Genomic DNA, 22,805 nt, shown 5'->3' with positions numbered 1-22,805 from the left:
TGTCTATTAATTTTATTAAAATTTTTTACAAGACTTTAAAACCCTTCATGAAACCTCATCCGGCCGTGGATGAGGTTTCATGATAAATGCGAAGGCTGCCTGGGCTGCCCGCCAACTTAAGGTTGGATGGGTCGCTCAGTAAATTGTTTCAATTGATAGTTAACTGGTCTTAATAGGCTGACTCAGTTGCACACCCGCCGAACTGAAAATCTGAATGACGTGCGGTGATGTCGGAACGCATGCCCGATGTCACCACATGTTATTTTACGCCTCGGCAAGCAGGCCCCGCCCCCTGCTCGCCAAGCCTAAGATCCTGCCCATTCTCTTCATCTGCTCACCTCTGGTTCTTTTTCCATTTATCTTAAATGTATCCATTTGTTACTGACTCACTTATCAGGAGAAACAGTTTCATGGAATGATACAACACATAAGGAGGCCTTTTGCTCCAATGTGCCTGGCTCTTTGGAAAGAGCTATCCGTTTGTTCCACTCCTCATCTCTATCCCCACAGCCCTGTAGTTTTTTTTTCCTTTCAAGTATTTATCCAATTCCCTTTTGAAAGTTATTATTAAAAATTTAAGCTGATGCATTGTAGTTCACAACAACTTGCTGCATAAAATGTTCTCATGTCTTCTCTATTTACTCAATCCAAATGCTTCATAATTTTGAACACTTATATGGAATCTTCACCTCACCTTCTCTGCTATAAGGAGAACGATCCTGGCTACCCTAGTCTCTCCACATAGGGCAGAATTTTCTGGATAGTCGGGGAGGGGGGGGGGGGTGGGGGGGGTGGTGCGCAGAGTGGGAGCACCGCCATTTTACGCGGGCAGGCCAATTAAGGCTCGCCCAGCATACTTCACGACTCCCGTGCATAGCGGGAGTGGGCAGGCGGCAGCGGGCGAGCTCAGCCGCTGGTCCAATGGCGACCCGGTGGCCTGTATAAAGGAAGGCCTGACAGCCTTGGAAAGGCTGCTCACAATGGCTGGGCAAAGGGCTCTGCAGAAGGGCAATGGAGGTTATGCAAGTCTGGAGGGTAGGCCATCGGGGCAGGCCAGACCGTAGGGTATGGCGGCAGGCCAGTGTGGCCCTCGTTTTTTTCGATGACTGCCTTGCTGCCATCCTCAAGGGGTGGCAGCACAGCGGGAGTGCTGGTTCCCCAGAGCAGGAGGAGGCCCCCCCCCCACATGATGAAACATGCCTGGGAGGAGGTGGCAGAGGTGGTGAGCTCCCGTGATGTGGTGTGGAGCACCTGGATTCAGTGTCGCAAGCGCTTCAACGACTTGTTGCGCTCTGGAAGGGTGAGGACAGTGTTGGCATTGGTCACTTAACCCAACAGGTTGGCTTTCCCCCCTGCTGCACCCCCCAAGTCTGAGTGTAGTGACTGCACTGAATCATTGATGACATGTGTCCTTTGCTGGTTGGGCCAGCAGATATTGCCCATGCCAAGGTCAGCCTGAGAGAGTGGTGAAGAGATGGGTTCTGCGCCCGCAGCATGTGAGACCCACATGACTGTTTTGGGGACAACCTGGAGGAGCTGCACCTAGGCACTGTGTTTGAACTGCAGGACATGTCCAAGTCAGGATGATGACATGTTGGGAGGGGAGCTTCAAGGTGGCGTGGCAACGAACCATCTTCTGTCCTCTGCACTCCATGTGCTTGTGCCTCCTTGCTATGGAAGGATATACCATGTGGTGCCTAATGTGATGTAGGCAGCATGTGGCCATTACGGGGGGTGGGGTTGGGGAACAGGCCTAATGCCCTTATGAGAGTGATCGGCAGCAGCGGGGTGAGGAGGCACTGGAGCACTGATATGTCCCACTTTGGTTGGGGCGGGCTGTGGTGAAGAGAGTCCATGTACAATTTGCACAAATCAATGCTCTTCTCTCATTTTCAGGAGAAGAATGCTCATAATGCTGCAGAGCGGGTGAGGACTGGCAGCGGCCAGGCACAGTTAGCCGTTCTCAGCCAGTTTGAGCAGGATGCCCTGGATTTGGAGAGGCGCCATGTGCCCAGGTCCACTGGTGTCGGTGAGGCTGGGGTGCCACGGCCAGGTATGTATGCCCAGCAGTGAGGTCAGCATTGTTCTCCTGACAGCCATAGCTGTGCTGACTGTTAAGTGATTTAATTTTGAAACATGGCTTGACCATTGCTTATGGAAGGATGAGTGCATAATGATCCGGGGGACAGGGATGCACTTTGTGATTGTCTCCACGTTAACTGATCCAATGTCCTTGTTCTTCCTTTCAGCATCAGCGGAGCAGGGCCGGGAGGAGGAGCAGCAGAGGCCCCCTCTCACACCTGAGGGCTCTGAATTCTCACCAGCGTCACACCATCTCTGCTAGGCAGGCACCAGCGCAGATACTAGCACCTTCATGGGAGTTAGAACATCGGCTAGTGTCCCAGGGCACAGCGGTGAAGGCATTTCACAGTCGCTGGAGGAGCTGGCAGAGACAGAGAGTGCCATGGCACCAGCAGTTGGAGGACTGCAGGGGACCAGGCACATGCTCAGTCGGTGCCTGACGATGTGTCGCTGGAGTCGTCCACAACACAGCAGGTGCAGGAAATGCAGCCGGGTGTGCGGAAGCATCTAGGGGAGATACATGAGGCTATGCTTGGTTTGGTCTCCGTGGTGGAGGAGTCTATGCGGATGATCGCCGAAGCAGTGAGCCACATGTTCAAGCGCCATGCGTCCTCCATGGAGAGAATGGCGACTCTCGTGGAGAGCGTCTTCCAGGAGAGCAATCAGGGCTTCCTGGGGATGCGCTCTGACCAGCAAGCCCTCACATCAGCATTAACCTCAGCTAGTTAGTACCAGTGTGGGAGATGGTGTGGGAACCAAGTTTCCCAGCTCGGTGCCTATCCACGGTGAGCAGGGAGGTTCGAAGCGACCTCATGTTGGCGCAGCAGCTGCTTGTCATCTCTGCGGGCATCTGTCAGGGCGCTCCAGATGAGGACGGCAGCTCTTCTGCCCCTCTCCCTGTGACCGTAGCATCCGGTGAGGCTGCGACAACTGGGGAGATGCCAGCTGCGGAACTGGCAGCTCCCTCCCAGGCAGGCCCAGCACTGGCTCCACGGGCCAGAGGACGACCACCAAGGTCATCAAGGCCAACAGGACAGCAGAGTCAGCAAGCTGTCTCAGATGCCACTCCGAGTGATGGGGCAGCACCAAGACATAGTACCCGGAAACGTAAACATAAGGCACCTTAGGCACACTGCGGGTTTATCACTGGTGCTTTTGTGTTGGCCCGAGATGAGGTCTTTATGATTTGCTTTGATTTGGAACACCCTTGTCATTTTGTTTCGTTAAGTTTCTTTGCCTGTGATATTAAATTCAGACATGTGACCATGGCTGAAGGTGCCTCTTTTCTTCCGCATGTGAATGGTTTCCAAAAATGTTAGGAGTGCTTTGTGGGACATTCAGCTTTATTAACAAGGCCCTTTGTTACTGTTCCTAAACTGGAAGATTTGGCACTTAGGTATCGAGTATCGAGCCTGCAGCCCAGGCTTGTCCTGGAGGTCCATCTGTGGTTTGCTAGCTGAAGGTTCGTTGGATTAAAGCCTCCCAGGTGTCCCTGCCTCCCTGCAGTGTGCCCGGGTCAGCGTTTACCCCCTCAGCATTTCCCTGTGCATGCTCATCCTCGGACTCAAGGTCATGATGCTGGGCTCATCGTGTGCAGCCACAGCCACTGTGTCGACGTCTTCATCATCCACTGCGTCCCCCCTTTCCAGTGCAAGATTGTGGAGAGCGCAGCATGCAACCACTGCCACGCGATCTGGGGGGTATTGGAGTGCGCCGCCTAAGCGGTCCAGGCATCAGAAGTGCATCTTGAGAAGACCAATGGTTCTCTCCACCACAGCCCTTGTGGAGGCATGGCTCCTATTGTAGCGCTGTTCAGCTTCTGTTCTTGGATGGCAGAGAGGCGTCATGAGCCACCTTATGAGGGGATAGCCCTTGTCACCCAGCAGCCATCCACCAAGCCGGGCTGGAGCACTGAAGAGCCCCGGCACCTGGGAGTGTCTGAGGGTGTAGGCATCGTATGAGCTGCCTGGGTACCTTGCACAGACTTGTAGAATCAGCATCCTGTGATCACACACTATCTGCACGTTCATGGAGTGGAAGCCATTCCTGTTGACAAAGGCACTGGTCTCACCTGCTGGCACCTTGATGGCCACATGTGTACAGCCTATTGCACCCTGAACGCGGGGGAAGCCAGCAATGGCCGCGAAGCCTCTGGCTCGCTCTGTCTGGCTTGCCTGGTCCCAACGGTAGCGGATGAAGGTCAATGCAAGCCTAAACAGAGTGTCTGTAATCTGCTTGACACAAGTGTGGACAACTGATTGGGAGACACCGCAAAGATCACCCACCGACCCCTGGAAGCAGCCAGGGGCATAGAAGTTGAGGGCAGCTGTGACCTTTAGAGCCACTGGCATGGAGTGTCCACCCACACAGTTAGCGGAGATCTCAGGCCCAATCATCTGACAGACATAGTTGACCGTCTCCCTTGAGAGACGGAGCCTCCTTCGGCACCTCAGACATATTGAGGTAGCTGCTTCGCCGTTTGTATACCCTGGCAGCAGGATAGTGGCGTCTTCTGTGGCCCCTTCTGCCTTGGTCTACCTCTTGGCCCTGCGCCCCTTGTGCCTGTCTTCCCAAAGGTGGCTCCCCTGGAGGCTGAATGTGCACACCTGGCCTTCTCCCCCTCCCTTCCTCCTCAGAGGAGATGCCTACAGTGGACAGTTCAGCTCCCATTCCCAGGCTATGGGAAGGCTTCCTGAAACCTGCAGGCCCAAGAAAGATTCTTCACTGCAGAGTGCTGACCTGAAGGTTAAGAGTCCAGACAAAGCAGCTGGTATGCGTTTTGAAGTATTGCAGATCACACAGGCAAGTTTCAATAACTTTGAAAAATCAATACTTGAGAGAACACGCTCGCAACCCCAGTGAGCCCTCTTATCCCGGCCGTGGATGAGGTTTAATTAAATGTGTCCTACCCGCCTGCCCATTGCGTCGACCCAAAGATTGTACGGGCGCCGAAAAATCGGCGTTGTTTGGTGAGTCAAGGGCCTTAAGTGGCCTGTTAATTAATGGCGGGCGCGCAGCGGATATCATCGTGCGCCCGCCCAATGAAATATCGCGATGGCGTCGGGACGCTCGCCTGAAATCACCGCACGTAATTTTACGCGTGCGGGGCCCGCCCCCGCATGCCAACGGGAAAATACTGCCCATAACCAAGTCTTTCATTCAGAGAAATGTTTCACTCTTTTTATTAAGCTGCAAATAAACCAGAGAGACACATGGTGCAGCATTCTGTAGAACAATCAGTGAAATAATGAGACTATTTATACCAAGGCATCCATCTTATATCTCAAATTTCATTTTGTGGTTGGGCTACTGTGGTAAAGTAAGGAAGCAGCCATTGTCAGATGAGAGTTAGCCAGAAACAGACTGTGAGATGAATGAACAAAGGGAAAAAGGGAAAGAGATTTCTGTTAAGCAGAAGCTCAACTGTGAAAACTGGTACAGTGAAGTGTGAGAAACTTTGATGACTCAAAGAAATGAGGATCACATAACAGAATGGAAGCCAGCCAAAAAATGAAGGGTGGAAGAGAGCAAATATAATAAAATAGATTAAACAGGATGGAGAATTAGTAAAGGAACGATCAGGTTATGATGGATCATATGGGAGCAGAGAACAGACAAAGTTGATTGAATTGAAGTGATATTGGTCTTTGTTTTAAGGGCCTCAGTTGGCTGGGAGTGGGGAGGGTAGGCTGTCCATGAGCTTTCTCACCACAGACTTAATTGGGGCCGAGGCAGGAAGGTGACAGGGTCCGCACCCTCCCACCTGATTAAATGCCTCTCGCCACCAAACTTGCTGCAGGGCAGGGAATTAAATTCTGTCATTTGGGTCAGAGTTTCACCATGGATTCAGGAAACAGAAACTGGGTCAGTTTTTGTATTAGAAACTTGACCCCATTGCGAAACTGACTGAAGTTCAGATTTTTGTAGGCGTGAGTCCTTCATCGATACAGAGACAGTTTCCTGTCCAATTAAAGCTAGTGGGAGCAGGAATGAAGGCAGCTCTCAGGCACCCAAGGCAGTCATGACTGAAGTTGCTGGTTGTCCTGAGGGACAGAGTTTGTGTCAAAGTTTCCACTACATCATAGGGAAGGAAGATGTCACAGGGGAGCTGTACGCCTGACCCCATAAGAAAAAGGAAGGGGAGGTCCTCTTCCTGATGGGTGACAGGAAGATGCTATAGTCATGTAGCAGGGCACTTCTCTGCATATTTAGCGTCCTCTCCCTCTGCCTCTAATTCCTCCTCCTCTCACACCTCCTGCTCCTCCGTATTGAGCTGTCTCCTTCCAGGGCCTCACAGTCCTTAAGATCTACACCTCTCCGGAGGGCCATATTATGGAGAGCGCAGCAGACCACCACAATCACGGTGATCCTTGCAGGAGGGTATTGCAAAGCATCACCTGACCAGTCCAGGCACTGGACCCAGTGCCCTCTTTGAGCCTGTGATGCCCCATCAATTGTATTGCAAAACAGAATCTGTTTTTTATATTTTTTGCTAGTTTATCATCATATTCTAAAATCTCCCTCTTTATCAATTATTTGGTCATTCTTTGCTGGTTTCTAAAACTCTCCCAATCCTCAAGCTTGCTGCTCTTCTTGGCAATATCATAAGCCTGTACTTTTAATCTAACACTATTCTTAACCTCTTTATTTAGCCACAGATGGATATGTTTTTTCATGGAGTTTTTATTTCTTAATGGAATGCATATTCATTGAAATTATGAAATATTTCTTCAAGAGTTTGCCATTGCTTATCTGCCATCATACCTTTTAACCTAATTTTCCAATCTACCTTAGCCAACTCACCCTCTCAAACCTAATTGGTTTTATTTAAGGATAAAAACAAAAAGCTAAAAGCTACTGCGGATGCTGGAAATCCAAAACAAAAACAGAATTACCTGGAAAAACTCAGCAAGTCTGGCAGCATCGGCGGAGAAGAAATCAGTTAACGTTTTGAGCCTTCATGGCCCTTCGGCAGAACTGGAGCATAGTCAGAAGAAAGGAGAAATATAAATTGGTTTAAGGTGGGGTGGGGGTGGGGGGGGGAACAGACACATTGAGGGTGTGGTGTGATGTGGAGATGAGCAGATAATCAAAAGATGCCACAGACAAAAGGGTCAAAGAGGTGTTGAAGGTGGTGGTCTTTGTCTGAGAAAAGTGCTAATTAAGAATGGAAGACTGGATATTCAAAGTACAGCTCTAGTGGGGGTGGGGTGGAAAGACTAGAGGTTTTAGTTTTAGATTTAAAAATAATGGAAATAGGTGGGGAAAGAAGAATCTATATAAATTATTGAAAAAAAAAGCGGGGGGGGTGGGAAAAGAAACGGGGTGGGGATGGGGGGAGGGAGAGTTTAAGACCTAAAGTTGTTGAATTCAATATTCAGCCCAGAGGGCTGTAAAGTGCCTAGTCGGAAGATGAGGTGCTGTTCCTCCAGTTTGCGTTGGGCTTCACTGGAACAATGCAGCAAGCCAAGGACAGACATGTTGGCAAGAGAACAGGGTGGAGTGTTAAAATGGCAAGCGACAGGGAGGTTTGGGTCTTTCTTGCGGACAGACCGCAGGTGTTCCGCAAAACGGTCGCCCAGTTTGCGTTTGGTCTCTCCAATGTAGAGGAGACCGCATTGGGAGCAACGAATGCAGTAGACTAAGTTAGGGGAAATGCAAGTGAAATGCTGCTTCACTTGAAAGGAGTGTTTGGGCCCTTGGACGGTGAGGAGAGAGGAAGGGACCTGGAAAAATTTACTAATTTTGCTTCCAATCTCCACCCCTCCATCATCTTCACATGGTCCATCTCTGACACTTCTCTTCCCTTCCTTGACCTCTCTGTCTCAATTTCTGATGATAGACTGTCCACCAATATCCATTACAAGCCTACCGACTCCCACAGCTACCTCGACTACAGCTCCTCACACCCCGCTTCCTGTAAAGACTCCATCCCATTCTCTCAGTTCCTTCGCCTCCGTCGCATCTGTTCTGATGACGCTACCTTCAAAAACAGCTCCTCTGACATGTCCTCCTTCTTCCTTAACCGAGGTTTTCCATCCACGGTCGTTGACAGGGCCCTCAACCGTGTCCGGCCCATATCCCGCGCATCCTCCCTCACGCCTTCTCCTCCTTCCCAGAAACATGATAGGGTCCCCCTTGTCCTCACTTATCACCCCACCAGCCTCCGCATTCAAAGGATCATCCTCCGCCATTTCCGCCAACTCCAGCATGATGCCACCACCAAACACATCTTCCCTTCACCCCCCTTGACGGCATTCCGTAGGGATCGTTCCCTCTGGGACACCCTGGTCCACTCCTCCATCACCCCCTACTCCTCAACCCCCACTTATGGCACCTCCCCATGCCCACGCAGAAGATGCAACACCTGCCCCTTCACTTCCTCTCTCCTCACCGTCCAAGGGCCCAAACACTCCTTTCAAGTGAAGCAGCATTTCACTTGCATTTCCCCTAACTTAGTCTACTGCATTCGTTGCTCCCAATGCGGTCTCCTCTACATTGGAGAGACCAAACGCAAACTGGGCAACCGTTTTGCGGAACACCTGCGGTCTGTCCGCAAGACCCAAACCTCCCTGTCGCTTGCCATTTTAACACTCCACCCTGTTCTCTTGCCAACATGTCTGTCCTTGGCTTGCTGCATTGTTCCAGTGAAGCCCAACGCAAACTGGAGGAACAGCACCTCATCTTCCGACTAGGCACTTTACAGCCCTCTGGGCTGAATATTGAATTCAACAACTTTAGATCTTAAACTCCCCCTCCCCCCATCCCCACCCCGTTTCTTTTCCCACCCCCCTGCTTTTTTTTCAATAATTTATATAGATTCTTCTTTCCCCACCTATTTCCATTATTTTTAAATCTAAAACTAAAACCTCTAGTCTTTCCACCCCACCCCCACTAGAGCTGTACTTTGAATATCCAGTCTTCCATTTTTAATTAGCACTTTTCTCAGACAAAGACCACCACCTTCAACACCTCTTTGACCCTTTTGTCTGTGACATCTTTTGATTATCTGCTCATCTCCACATCACACCACACCCTCAATGTGTCTCTTCCCCTCCCCCCCCCCCCCCCCCCCACCAACCTTAAACCAATTTATATTTCTCCTTTCTTCTAACTATGCTCCAGTTCTGCCGAAGGGCCATGAAGGCTCGAAACGTTAACTGATTTCTTCTCCGCCGATGCTGCCAGACTTGCTGAGTTTTTCCAGGTAATTTGGTTTTATTTAAGTTGGGTACTCTAATCTAGGATTTAAGTATATTACTCTTGACCTCAATGTGAAAGAATGACATAAGTCGATCTGAAACTATACTACTAAACTCAAATTAGTTCAAATTCATTAATTAATGAAGTAGAACATCTAATTCTCCAATATATTGACACCGAACAACTTCAGGTAGTCCATTTGATTAGTTTAGATGCATTTTGTTCCCAGTTCAGGGAAGCTAAATTGTGTGATTATTAACTCTCACTGTGCTTTGTTTATCAGGAAGATACTGGGAAACTGTGCAGCGATTACGTATCAATCAGTTTTATGGGGCTCCAACAGCCATTCGCCTGCTGATGAAATATGGAGACAGCTGGGTGTCCAAGTATGATCGATCATCCTTGAAAACACTAGGCACAGGTAAACCTCAGATTAACAGTTCACTTTGGAGAGAGGCCAGCATGTCACTCTCCAATTCAATAAAGGAGACCGAGATAAGCTGGGGAACTACAGACCCCTAGTTTCTCTCTCCATTAATAATGTCTGATCGGCTGAGTATTTCCAGCATTTTGTGTTTTTATTACGCGCCAGGCTCTATTTAGTTTGTGGTAAACTACTGTGAGTGGAATTTCCATGTGAGTGCCCTGATAGTGCCATAATGCCTTAATTTCTTGGGGTGAAATTGGTCTCACTGAAGGCCAGTTGGAACCCTTCTATGTTTTAGCAAGCACTTGTACAAATATTTTAAGATGTTTTCTTCCTTATGGGAATGATCTCTCATTAAGTACTTACCCGTACAGTTTCGCTCTCTTTTACATGGGCTCAGAGAAACTGGTCACTAGCGCTCTAGAGGACTGAACTTCCAATTCCGAGTTTCAAGGTTAAACCTAGACCTCGTCTTGACTGACACTTGTACTCTGCCCTTTAGCAGAGGTCACTTTTGACCAAATATTCAGGGAGGGAAAAGTTCCTGCTTGGTAGGTCAAACAAATATAGCATAAAAACAAAATACTGAGGATGCTGGAAATCTGAAATAAAAACAGAAACTGCTGAAAAAACTCAGCAGGGCTGGCAGCATCTATAGAGAGAGGAGCAGAGTTAACGTTTCGAGTCCGTATGACTCTACTTCAGAAGAAGTCATACGGTTTCGAAACATTAACTCTGTTTCTCTCTCCACAGATGCTGCCAGACCTGCTGAGTTTTTCCAGCATTTTCTGCTATATTAAACAAATATAGCAATGAGCCATTGAATTAAGCAACCTTCCCTTCCTCCTAATTCAGTATATAATTCAGCACAAGGGGTGGATATTTTAAGAGTGGAATGGTGAAAATAAGCAGGACTGATTAACTAAAATCACTATGTGGTATGCATTCAGTTCATGGATTCTAGGATGAGTCTTCACTGGGATTAACACCCCAACTGCAATTTTGTGAAGCAGCTCCCGCGATCTACACTGTATTGTTTAGCTGCTCATTTTTCTCTTGCAGTAGGGGAACCTATTAACCATGAGGCCTGGCACTGGTTCTGGAAGGTTGTCGGAGAAGGCCGTTGTACCCTTGTAGATACTTGGTGGCAGACAGGTGAGCACTGCTCGGATGTGTGAATATTCGGACATTCAGCGAAGTAGGCTAAGAATATTGTCCACCAAAGCATCCGGCGCTAAAATTAGTTCTAAGCATACCTCCAAATGTGGCTTCCTGTGCATGCCACATTTCCTTTATATATCACTGATTGCTGCTGGTCAGTTGTTCGAGCTTGAAACTCTAGAATTCCTGTGTAAATCCCTGTCCTCTCCACCTCTCCTTTAATACACTTCTTAAAATCTATATCGTTGACCAAGCTTTTGGACACCGATTCTAATATCTCCTTCTTAGTTTGGACCAGGATTTTCTGGCCCCGCCATGGCAGGACCCTCCTTGCAGGATGCGGCAGCCCAGCCAAAATTCCATTCACTTTTGATGGGACCAGTCGATCCCGGCGGTGGGCGGGGCCAGAAAACCCCACCATTTGTGCAAACGTTTGTCAGATTTTGTCCTGTGAAATGTCTTCATCCTATTTTTTATGATAGTACAGGTGCCAAATAAATGCACTTTGTTGTTGTAAGAGGATTTCAGTTCTGATTTGGTTAGAACGGTTGCCAAACATTCAAACCATGAAAGGAGTTGATTTTGACTGCCTTCGCCTGGTGTTAGAAGGACAGTAATGGTCTCAAGTTAACACTGCCGATGCAGAAAGGGGCCTACTGCCCTGGGTGTCTAAAATCTGATTCAGGCTAAAGGACTATTTGAATATGGAAATCAGGGTTACTTTACCTCTCAGTTGCCTAACCTTTTTAATTCTGATGGTGTCCCATACTATGGGCTTTGGTCTCTCTTCTGTGTTCTTAATTAATTGTTTCATTCTGATGTAAATAGTTCTTTTTTCTTCACCAGATCCAGATTGGATGCATCCTAAATTGCTGATGAAAGGGTGGAAAATGTTGAGGTGTTGGCAACAACAATGCAATCCAAATCTTAACTGCTCATTACATTAAAAAAACACTTTTCCTCATGGCAACTCTGGTTCTTTTGCCAATCACCTTGAATCCATGTCTTCTGGTTATTGACCCTCCAGCCTATAGAAATAGTTTATCTTTATTTACTCTATTCCAATTCATTTGCCCTCTTGCACTCCTGCCTTGAAAAATGTAACCCTTTGCACAGATTACATATGTAAATATGGTGCCTGGGGACAGTGCTGCTGAACTGAAACATGAAGCATGTTCTCTGATTCAGAACTTACTACTAAGAGGGTTAAACTGACAGAATGCTTTATAATTATCCTTGTAGTCGGAGGGTAGGAGATTCTGTGGATTACCTAAATAATGTGGTATTCACAAAGCCCAGTAAACACGTATCACTATGATGGTTTTGATAGTACAAATGAGTAACCTAATCTAACTTTAGCTTTTTCATTCCCAGGATCTCGGAACTGCGGAACTCCTAACTCCCTTAGCTCTCTCTTTCTGCTACTGGCCTTTAAAAGACAAGCTTGGTGGTATCTTTTCACTGTTTCTTGATTTACCTCTCAGCTGCTTATTCTTTTCAACTCTGTTGCGTCCTGTATTATAGGCTTTGGTCCCTCTTCTAGGTTCTTAATTAATTGTTTCATTCTAATGTAAATGGATTTTTTTGTTCTTTACTCTTCTCATCCATTTGCCCTCCTGCACTCCTACCCTGAGAAAATGTGACTCTTTGCCAGGGATATGTTCCACAAATGTCAGTCACCCTCTGGATCTTGACGGGTGAGTGTTTGCCAAGTTTTAGGATAGCCAAGCATGATAGTTGAGCCTGGTTCTGTCCAAGGAACACAAGGGAGAACCAGGTGGAATATAAGGAGTACAGAGGACAAGCGAAGGGGGAAATAAGAGGGGCAAAGAAACAGAATGAGAATAGGTTGGCAGATAACATGAAAGGAATCCAAAGGTTTTCTATAGGCATATTAATAGTAAAAAGACTATCAGAGGAATAGTGGGCTGATTATGGACCAAAATGGAGATCTATTGGTGGAATCAGAGGCATGGATGAAGTACTAAATGAGTACTTTGCATCAATGTTTACCAAGGAAGAGAACATTTGCGAAGTTATGGTAAATGAGGAGGATGCCGGGATACTGGATGAGATAAAAATAGATAAAGAGGAGGTACCAGGGAGGCTGGCAGTATTTATAGTAGATAAGTCCAGATCCAGATTGGATGCATCCTAAGTTGCTGATGAAAGGGTGGAAAATGTTGAGGTGTTGGCAACAACAATGCAATCCAAATCTTAACCGCTCATTGCATCAAAAAAAAACTTTTCCTCATGTCAGTTCTGGTTCTTTTGCCAATCACCTTGAATCCATGTCTTCTGGTTATTGACCCTCCAGCCGATAGAAATACTCCCAGAGAAAATTAATGGGGTTTTCAAAAGGCGTTGGATAAAATACCACAGAAGAGATTTACTAGAATTGGCTTTTTCTCCTTAGAACGGAGAATGCTAAGAGGAGATTTGATATTGGAATTTCAGATCATAAAGTTTTTAAATAGAGTAAATAAAGATAAACTGTTTCTATTGGTTGGAGGGTCAATAATCAGAAGACATAGATTCAAGGTGATTGGCAAAAGGACCAGAGTTGACATGAGGTAAAGTTTATTTTTTTTGTGTAATAAGCCATTAAGATTTGGATTGCATTACCTGATAGGGTGGTGGTTGCAGATTCAATAGCAGCCTTCAGAAGGGAATTTAATAAACACTTGATGGAGGGAAAACTTACAGAGATATGGGAAAATTGTGAGGCATGAGATGAACTGGACTGCTCTTCAAAGGAGCTGGCACAGACTAGGTGGGTTGAATAGTCTCCTTTTGTGCTTACTATTTAATGATTCTGTATTTGTGCACTATGAGCAGAGATAGCAAATAGGAGAGGGATTTTCTCTTCCTTAACTTATAAGTGCTGATGCTACTTGTAGTGCTCCAACTATCCCCAGATAATTCAGCATATAAAAAGAAGTATGATGGAGGTTTTAAACTATTGTCATGAAGAGAAGCTTGAGATATTGGGACTATTTTCACTGAGCAGAGAAGGCTAAGGAGAGTTCAATGGCCTGGATTTTTGCTCCCATGTTGGGTAGTGGGACATGGGGAAATTTCCTGGCTCTCTGCACATGCCTCAGGAAAAAAATGTCCTTAAAGGCAGAATCGTCTTTCCAGGGGAAAGCAGATGCAGATAGAGTCAGGGATTGAAGGCGGTTACGGGGGCTGCTGAGTGCTGGTGCGGGCTGTTTAAAAGGCCTGCCTTGGTTCTCTGGGACCTCCAGTCCTCACTGCTCATAATCCCTCAGCCGCCCCATGCACTCCCCATGCCCATACCTGCCAACTCCTGCCAAACCATGTCCTCCATGCCAACCCATGCCCCCTCCCACTCCATATTCCTTTATCGCCCCATGCCGACTTAGTGCCAAGTGACACCCACCAACCTTTGCCTTGACATACTCCATGCCACCTCATCTAGTATGCGCCATGGGCAAACCTCAGGAGCCATGCTGAGATGAAATAAAATAAAGTTCAAAATATCTATTACAGAGCTAGGTACATAAAAAATACTCCCATTCATGAAAGCCCATTCAAAACATTTAAATCCCCTCAAGTACTTGTTAAATGTCCCAGCCATTAAGAATTGAAAGTAAGATTGTGGGGCCCTGTATCCTAGCAGACGAGTAGACTCCAGTTGGCCAGCCTGGGTTCTGAAATGTAGATGGCCTTTATATAGTTCTCTTTGGATTTGGTCTGTGCAGCCCACAGGGAGGTCGTTAGTATCTCTTCAGAGATAATGAGGTGTTAGTTTCTTTGATGCTGTCAGGTGTCTCCTTTTTTTTTGAGGGTCACAGACAGACATAGATTCAGCCATTTTGAAAGGTCTTTGTCCAGTTTTTAAAATTTTAGAAAAAGCCATGAGGCTATTTCTGAATCAGTCTTATAGTTGCTGGTACAGAATTCCCAGTAGTAACAGTGTAGATGGGGGTGAGGTCTTAGTCCCCTCACAGTATATTTCCTGCATTACTCTAGAATTACTCACGTTATTAAACTTTAATTAAAGACTTACCTTATCAAAACAAACAAACTTGTATGCACAATCCCACATCAAAGACAACTAATCACTTAATAACTTCTTTGAGCTGTCAATCAAACTGTCAACTTGCAACCCCCACCCCAACTGTGATAATGATAGTTTGTGGAAATCTGCCAAACAATAATAATTCTGTAATGATAAGGTAATGTCAACAAACAGCTATTGAAACAGATAGAACAGATTTTTTAACACTGTCAAACACAAGCAGGCAGTACTTTATTTTAATTCTTAAAGAGCTAGGGATTCAAATAACTTGACAGCTCTACAGACCATATTCACCCTTCAGGAGCATTTATTACTTCTCTAAAGATTCATAACTCCCACATTTGGAACTTAGCACTAAGCTCAAATGGCTCTAAGTCGGGATTCCCACATGGGGTCACATCCTGCCCCTGCTCCACACCCAACCCCCGGCAAAAATAGGGTCTGTCGGAAATGGGGGAGGGATTTCTGGACCCTGGTCCTGCCTGTCATTTTGGACAGTCCCCTGAATCTCCATGACTCTGTGAAAATCCAGGCCAATGTTTTATTAGTTGGTTAAAGAGATCATCAGTAAACTAAATTTTATAGTAAAATCTGGTCCAAAAAGCTGACAGCTCTTGTCAAGGAGATTGAATATTGTCATCACTTTCTATCATGTTTCAGTGATCTGGCATATTGAGATCATTTAGGTTTGAATCTCAATATATTTCCTTTCATTTATGAACAGAAACAGGTGGAGTATGTATCTCTCCACGGCCTTCAGAGGAGGGAGCAGAGATTTTGCCTTCTATGGCTATGAGACCATTGTTTGGGATCCAACTTGCTCTAATGGATGAGAAGGTAAGTCTTCAGTTAAAGTTTAATAACATGAGTGATTCTAGTGTAATAAAGGAAATTTACTATGAGGGGACTAAGATCTCACCCCCAATCTACATTGCTACTACTGGGAATTCTGTACCATTGCCTATAAGACTGATTCAGAAATAACCTCATGGCTATATTTCTAAAAATTTAAAAACTGGACAAAGGCCTTTTTAAAATGGCTGGAGCTAGGTCTATCTGTGACCCTCAAACAAAAGGAGCCACCTGACAGTGGGCTGCACAGACCACATTCAAAGAGAACTATACAAAGGCTATCTGCATTTCAGAACCCAGACTAGCCAACTGGAGTCTACTTGTCTGCTAGGATAAAGGCCTCCGCAACTTTCTTTTCAATTCTTGATGGCCGGGACATTTAACAATCTTGGGGACCCAGACAAGGAATACACATCCCTTGTCAAAGACAACGTGGAGAGGGAGTCATGTGACATGGACCGCTAGCTTGTGTAACCAGTATATTGTCTTGCTGTACTGCAAAATCTCAGGCTGCAGTTTATCATCCTACAAGCAGCCTCACAGAAAAAGGGCTCTGCCCAGATTTGGACACTTGGCACCCATCTACACTGCTATTACTGAGAATTCTGTACTATCACCTACAAGACTGATTCATCCCTGCATGCCCATCTCATCATGTGAAGTCAACACCACTGGTAAAGTGAATTATACAGCATCGGTTTTCAACCTGCCAACCTCTGTGAAGGATACCTCATTTGATTCTGGACTCTGGAATTCATATGAAACACCATTTCTTTTCTCTGTGGTCCCTGCACTGTAAATCTTTCTTTTATCTATCCCTCTTTTACTCTAGGACTACAAAAGGGGAAACATTGCGACCTACCCCCCCTAGCCCTGCGTTTGAGTGTGTGCAAATAAACTAACCCTTTGAGTTCATCCTATCTTGAGTTTGCTGTGGGGTTGTTAATAGAAATTGGATCACACCAAAAATATGCCACTGCTTATAAAGGGGGATGTAAATCAAAACACCTTTCTGTTTATGGGTGGGAGATGAGAGGAGAAATTAGTGTTGTCTAAATTAACCCCTCTCTTGTCTGTAACATAACACACAGTGCCAGCAAGCTTTCCCCTATAGAAATGTCACCAATTCTTCGCTGGATCATCAAAGGGAGAGAAGATTGATTGGGTAAAATTCTATTCTTTGTTGTTAAAAAAAGCACCCTTTGAAACATAAGCAAGAATAGCATTGATTGGGGTAGTGAAGAAACCTCCTTCTCTAATTGAGGAGGATAATGTGAACATGGAGGGAGTGGGCTTCTAATATAGAAAGGCCTGCAGAAAAATATACTGCCTATGAGCATGCACGTTAGAAGATGACCAGCATCAGGCTGATGAATACAGCTTAATTATACAACGAGATGTGGGTAAAATAAAGCACAAATATTGCAAGTGCAAATCATAGTGACTTTATTAGAAGAAGCAGCCCTTTCTCATTCAGACTGATTGTGACACTCTGGGACTGAGAGAATTGTGTAGATCCCAGTCATAACAGGAATAAGCTCAGTGTTCAACAACTTATAATCAAGTACTCAATGTCTTATCGCATTGTTATTTTATCAATTATATTTCTGTTAGGACTATCATATTTGTGCTGATTTCAATTGGATGAAAGTTGGGTCTGTTCTACAGTGGGTGAGAGTTCTACTTCACTAGGCTATTACCAGGTGGTGAAGATGAAAGTTTACTCTTTAATGTTGTGATCCTGTTTGTTACATCAGAAGGCATTAATAGTTGAATATTTGACCCCCATCAACCAAGTATGTTATATAGCTAAAAGCAAAATACTGTGGATGCTGGAAATCTGAAACAAGAACAGAAAATGCTGGAAATATTCAGCAGGTCTGACAGCATCTGTGGAGAGAGAGAAACAAAGTTAACGTTTTGAGTCCGTATGACCCTTCTTTGTCCTTCTCTCTCCACAGATGCTGTCAGACATGTATACAGCTAGTTAAGATCTAGCTTCTCAGCTAATGTTCCTAGACTGAAAATAATTGTTGACATGTGGCTTTCAGTCAAGCACTTTCAAAAAATCTATACTCAGAATGTGGACATCGGTGGAAAGGCCCATCCCTGGTTGCTCTGAGAAAGTGATAGTGGTGGACCTTCTTGTGAAACCATTGTAGTCCATCTGCTGATGGTGCTTTTATGATGAAATTAGGTAGGGAATTCTAGAGATGGTGAAGACAAGGCATTATTGGTTCAATTTAGGAGTTTACGGGGCGGGGAGAAGCTGCCGAAACTCACTTTGTGAGTTGCCCCAACAGCATTATGGGAGAAAATTGAATCTTTATTGGGGTAATTACTATATCTACTGGGAGCCTTGCTTTCCCCAAACATTCACTCATAATGTGGCCTTGATATTAAGCTTTAGTTGGTTATTTGACAACGAGCAGCATCGACAGCAACGCCCAGTCCTGACACCACTTGTACACTTTCAGCAAGTGTCACTGGATGACAATCATGAGTTGCAAACCTGGTTGATATTCCACAAGGGAACTGAGGTTTCTTGTAGTAGGGAATCCTTGGCCAGTGGAATTCAAATACTCAAGGTTAAACTCAGCCACGACTCAGCAGTTTCGCCTGAGTCAGAAGGCTGGGGTTCAAGCCCACTCCAGTGATATGAGCACAAAATCTAGGGTGTCATCTCAGTACAGTACTGAGGATGTTCTTCACTATTGGAGGAGCCATCTTTCAGATCAGATGTTAAACCAAGAGCCCCCTCTCAGCCTCTCAAGTGGGTGTAAAAGATCCTACGGCACTATTTTGAAGAACAGCAGAGTGAATTCCTTGCTGTACACAAATTAGCTCCATTTTTCCCACATTACAACAATGATTAGAGTTCAAAAGTATTCTGTTGGCTGTAAAGTGGTTTGGGATGTCATGAGGTTGTGAAAGGTGCGATATAAATGCAAGCCTTTCTTTCCTTTCTTTAAGGCACAAGAGAAACATTGTGTAATTCTATGCCTGTACACAGACCCTTTCCTGAAAGAAGCTCTGAATATAGAATTACATCAAATTTTACAGCACAGGAACAGGCTATTTGGCCCAACTGATCTATGCTGGTATTTACACTCCACAAGAGCCACCTCCCACCATAATTCATCTAACTCCATGAGCACATCATTCGATTGCTTTCTCCCTCAAGTGCTTACCTCTAGCTTCCCCTTAAAAGTATATATGCAATTCACCTCAACCGCACCTTTTGGTAGTGAGTTCCACATTCTCACCACTCTCAGAATAAAGTACATATGAATTAGGAGCAGGAGGAGGCCAATCGGCCTCTCGAGCCTGCTCCGCCATTCAGTAAGATCATGGCTAATCTGATTGGAACCTCCCGCCTACCCCGATAACCTTTCACCTCTTTGTTTCTTCTTAATTTTGATTGGATTTATTAGCGATGGTACCTAGTTATATTGATTGTCCCTAGTTTTGAAATCATTGAGAAGTGGAAACATCTTCTCTATGTCAACCCGGGGCAAAGCGCAAAAAAGATTTACAAGGATGAAACCAGAACTAAGAGGTTTTAACTATCAGAAAAGGCTGAAAAAGCTGTGGCACATTTCACTAGAAAACAATAAACTGTGGAGTTGCCTATGAGGTCTTTTGAATTATGAAGGAGGCTTGATAGAGTAGATGTTAAATGCGTTTCTTTCACTTGTGGGGGGGAATCAAAAACTAGGGGATGTAAATGCAAGATAGTCACTAATAAATCTAATAAGGAGTTCAGTAGAAACTTCTTTATCTAGAGCATGTTTAGAAGGTGGTTCGCGTTGCCACAAAGAGTGGTTGAGCTGAATAGCATATATGCATTTAATGGGAAGCTAGAGGTAAGTAGTTGAGGGAGAAAGCAATCAAACAATGTGATGACAGAGTTAAATGAATTATGGTGTGAGGAGGTTCTTGTGGAGTGTAAATACCAGCATTGATCAGTTGGGCTGAATGGCCTGTTTCCGTGCTGTAAAATTCTATGTAAATCTGTCATAATTTTAAAGACCCCTTTCAGGTCAACTCTCAAACTCCTGTTTTCTAAAAAGAGCTCCAACCTGTACCATCTTTCTTGATTGATGTGCCCTCTGAGTTGTGGTATCATCCTTGATTAATAATGAATACTCATGTACCTATATACAGGGTAATCGTCTGGAGGGAAATGATGTTACTGGTGCCCTCTGTATCACAAAACCTTGGCCTAGCATTGCCAGAACTATCTATGGGGATCATCCAAGATTCTTGAATTCATATTTCAAAAAATATCCAGGTAAGACATCAATATTTTCAGAGAAAATCATCCTTTTATACTTTTTCATACACTTCTCAGTTATTTGCCACCAAGGTAACTGATATGCACTATAGATTGCCAATCTCCCTTTTCCACATTATTGGGTTTGAAAGGAACCTTTACCTCTTTCATTGGCTATTTCAGCAAAATCTTCAGGTGGAAAAGTATAACATTAAGAGGATGCAGAGGAGATTTACCAGAGTGGCACCAGAGATGAGGGAATTCAGTTATGTAGAGAAGCCAGGATTGTTCTCCTTTGAGCAGAAAAGGATAAGGGGAGATTCAGTAGAGGCATTCAATACTGTTTGAGGTTTTGAAAGAGTAAATAAGGAGAAACTGTTTCCACTGGCAGCAGACTCAGTAACCAGAGATTTATGGTACTTGCCAAAAGAACTAGAGGGAAAATGTGATCTTTTTATAGCTTACAATTATTTGCAGTTATATAGCATCATTAACATAGTAAAAACATCCCAAGGTACTTCACAGAAGTGTCATCAAATAAAAGTTGAAACAGAGACAAGCAACCAAAGAGGGAGAGTTTAAGAAGCGACGTAAAGGAGGAGAGGTAAAGAGATTGAGAGGTTTAGGAAGAGAATTCCAGAGCTTAGCTAGATAGCTGAAGGCATGGCCATTAATGCAAGAGTGAAGGAAGTTTGCAATGCACAAGCGGCAAGAAATGGAGGAATGCAGAGTTTTCAAAACATTGAAGGGTTGGAGGAGATTACAGAGAAGGGGAGGGATGAGGCCATCTAGATTACATCTACATTGTAAGAAAACTCTCACTCCTGCGGCTGAGATCAGAAACTCAGAAGCTACAACCCTACACCCCTTACACTGGTACTAGGTATGCTCTTTTCATCAAATATCAAATTGAATTATACTTTCATACAATGGTTAACTGAAAGATTCATGCCTCATTATTAATCCAAAATCTCTGTTGGCAGAAGTTGTAAATCAGCACTAAATCAGGTGGTTAGTTTTCAATAAAGTATAAAAATCTGGGCCAAGTCAATAAACTGAGTCTATCTGGGAGAGGTTCCTGTTCCTGATCTTTGAATCATGCAGGATTGGAGGCCACAGTGATCTTCTTATGAATTTGCCATTCCTACTGCTGTAAAGCATGAGTTTAATAGCTCTGGTAATGCAATAAATCACAAGTAAAATCCCAGTACTTTGTAAACAGCAGTAGATCCTGCTATTAAGTTAGTACTTTGAACACAATGATATTGTGAAAAAAACTATACAATGCTACTCCTTTAAAAATCTTTGTCACAATCCATTTTGTATATCCACATTCCTGGAAGATAGCAATGACCTTGAGACACATTGAGAAGGAGCACAACTGCGAAATTTCTGCTCCAAGCAGCAGATTACTGAATGCACATACACTTTACATGTCTATTGTCCATCTCTTTTCAGGCTGTTACTTCACTGGCGATGGTGCATACAGGTCAGAGGAAGGCTATTATCAGATCACTGGCCGAATGGATGACATAATTAACATCAGCGGGCACAGGCTGGGTACAGCTGAGATAGAGGATGCTCTGGTAAGAACCTGGCATAAGTGACTAAATGTGGGTGCACAGAATAGGAGGCAACCTTGTGGTATGGCTTGGTAATTGGTTGGGAGACTGGGTTCATTGAATGGCAGGATGTGGCAATAAGTCAGCCTCTTCACTTATTTAGGCCTTGGACTAAAGTTGCAGTTAGGCCTTGATGATATCTAAAGACTTTTAATAGGCAAGATTATCCATGAAAGACAAGGTTATCAAAGAATATAAGCAAAGGGGGGTAAATTAACTTGAAGTGCAAGTCAGTCATGATCTACTTTCATGGGTGTAGTTAATGAAGTTCTGAGTTCATGGGCTGAATAGATTGGGTATTTGATACACAGGTCTAACTGATTGACTACTGGATTCATGGAGTTGCCGGCCTATCTCAATGCACGCAGTGTTGGACCAGCAGTCCCCGTGGATCCAGTACTGGATCGGCAGTCCCCGTGGATCCAGTACTGAACCAGCAGTCCCCGTGGATCCTGTACTGGACCAGCAGTCCCCATGGATCCAGTACTGGACCAGCATTCCCCATGGATCCAGTACTGGACCGGCAGTCCCCGTGGATCCAGTACTGGACCGGCAGTCCCCGTGGATCCAGTCCTGGATCGGCAGTCCCCGTGGATCCAGTCCTGGATCGGCAGTCCCCGTGGATCCAGTACTGGACCAGCAGTCCCCATGGATCCAGTCCTGGATCGGCAGTCCCCGTGGATCCAGTACTGGATCGGCAGTCGCCGTGGATCCAGTACTGGATCAGCTGCCCCAGTGGATCCAGTACTGGATCAGCTGTCCCAGTGGATCCTGTACTGGATGGGCTCTGCTTCTGGATTTGTGACAAAGCACTTCCACGTTCCAGATGGTATGGTACTGTTCTCCAGCATCAGGACAGGGTAGAAAATTAGGAAAATAAATGTGACCTGAGCATGAGTATGGAACCATATTAGCGTCACACAGAAGAAGACAGCACTTTGCTCAAACCTAACAGATCTGCCACATCAACATTTGAAAATGAAACTTCGGGCTCCTATGATGACCCACTAATTTATACAAAGTGTAGCAGGGCTACACATATTGAAAAGGCCCCAGGTTTGATCCCTATCCATTCTCAGCATTGCTGTTCTCAACTGCAACAGTTAGGATATTGCAGTTGGCTTCAGGACACCAGTG

General features: G+C 45.2%; 1 protein-coding gene across 5 annotated transcripts in view; it reads left to right on the top strand.

Moving 5' to 3' along the window:
• The window catches only part of acss1 (acyl-CoA synthetase short chain family member 1), a 75,136-nt gene that overhangs the window by 36,851 nt on the left and 15,480 nt on the right, over positions 1 to 22,805 (top strand). For all 5 annotated transcript variants that reach the window (XR_013578655.1, XR_013578656.1, XM_078556639.1 and 2 more), the window contains exons 7-11: positions 9,569 to 9,706; positions 10,775 to 10,867; positions 15,643 to 15,755; positions 19,938 to 20,064; positions 21,505 to 21,632. Coding sequence is in view for 3 of the 5 variants with exons in the window: in XM_078556639.1 (XP_078412765.1) it covers positions 9,569 to 9,706; positions 10,775 to 10,867; positions 15,643 to 15,755; positions 19,938 to 20,064; positions 21,505 to 21,632 (599 nt within the window). In the remaining 2 variants the exon portion in view is untranslated. The remainder of the gene's footprint in view (positions 1 to 9,568; positions 9,707 to 10,774; positions 10,868 to 15,642; positions 15,756 to 19,937; positions 20,065 to 21,504; positions 21,633 to 22,805) is intronic.

The sequence above is a fragment of the Cetorhinus maximus genome, chromosome 14 (genome assembly GCF_964194155.1).
Source record: "Cetorhinus maximus chromosome 14, sCetMax3.hap1.1, whole genome shotgun sequence".
In the NCBI taxonomy this organism is placed as follows: Eukaryota; Metazoa; Chordata; class Chondrichthyes; order Lamniformes; family Cetorhinidae; genus Cetorhinus; species Cetorhinus maximus.
This window is presented reverse-complemented; position numbering and strand designations above follow the sequence as displayed.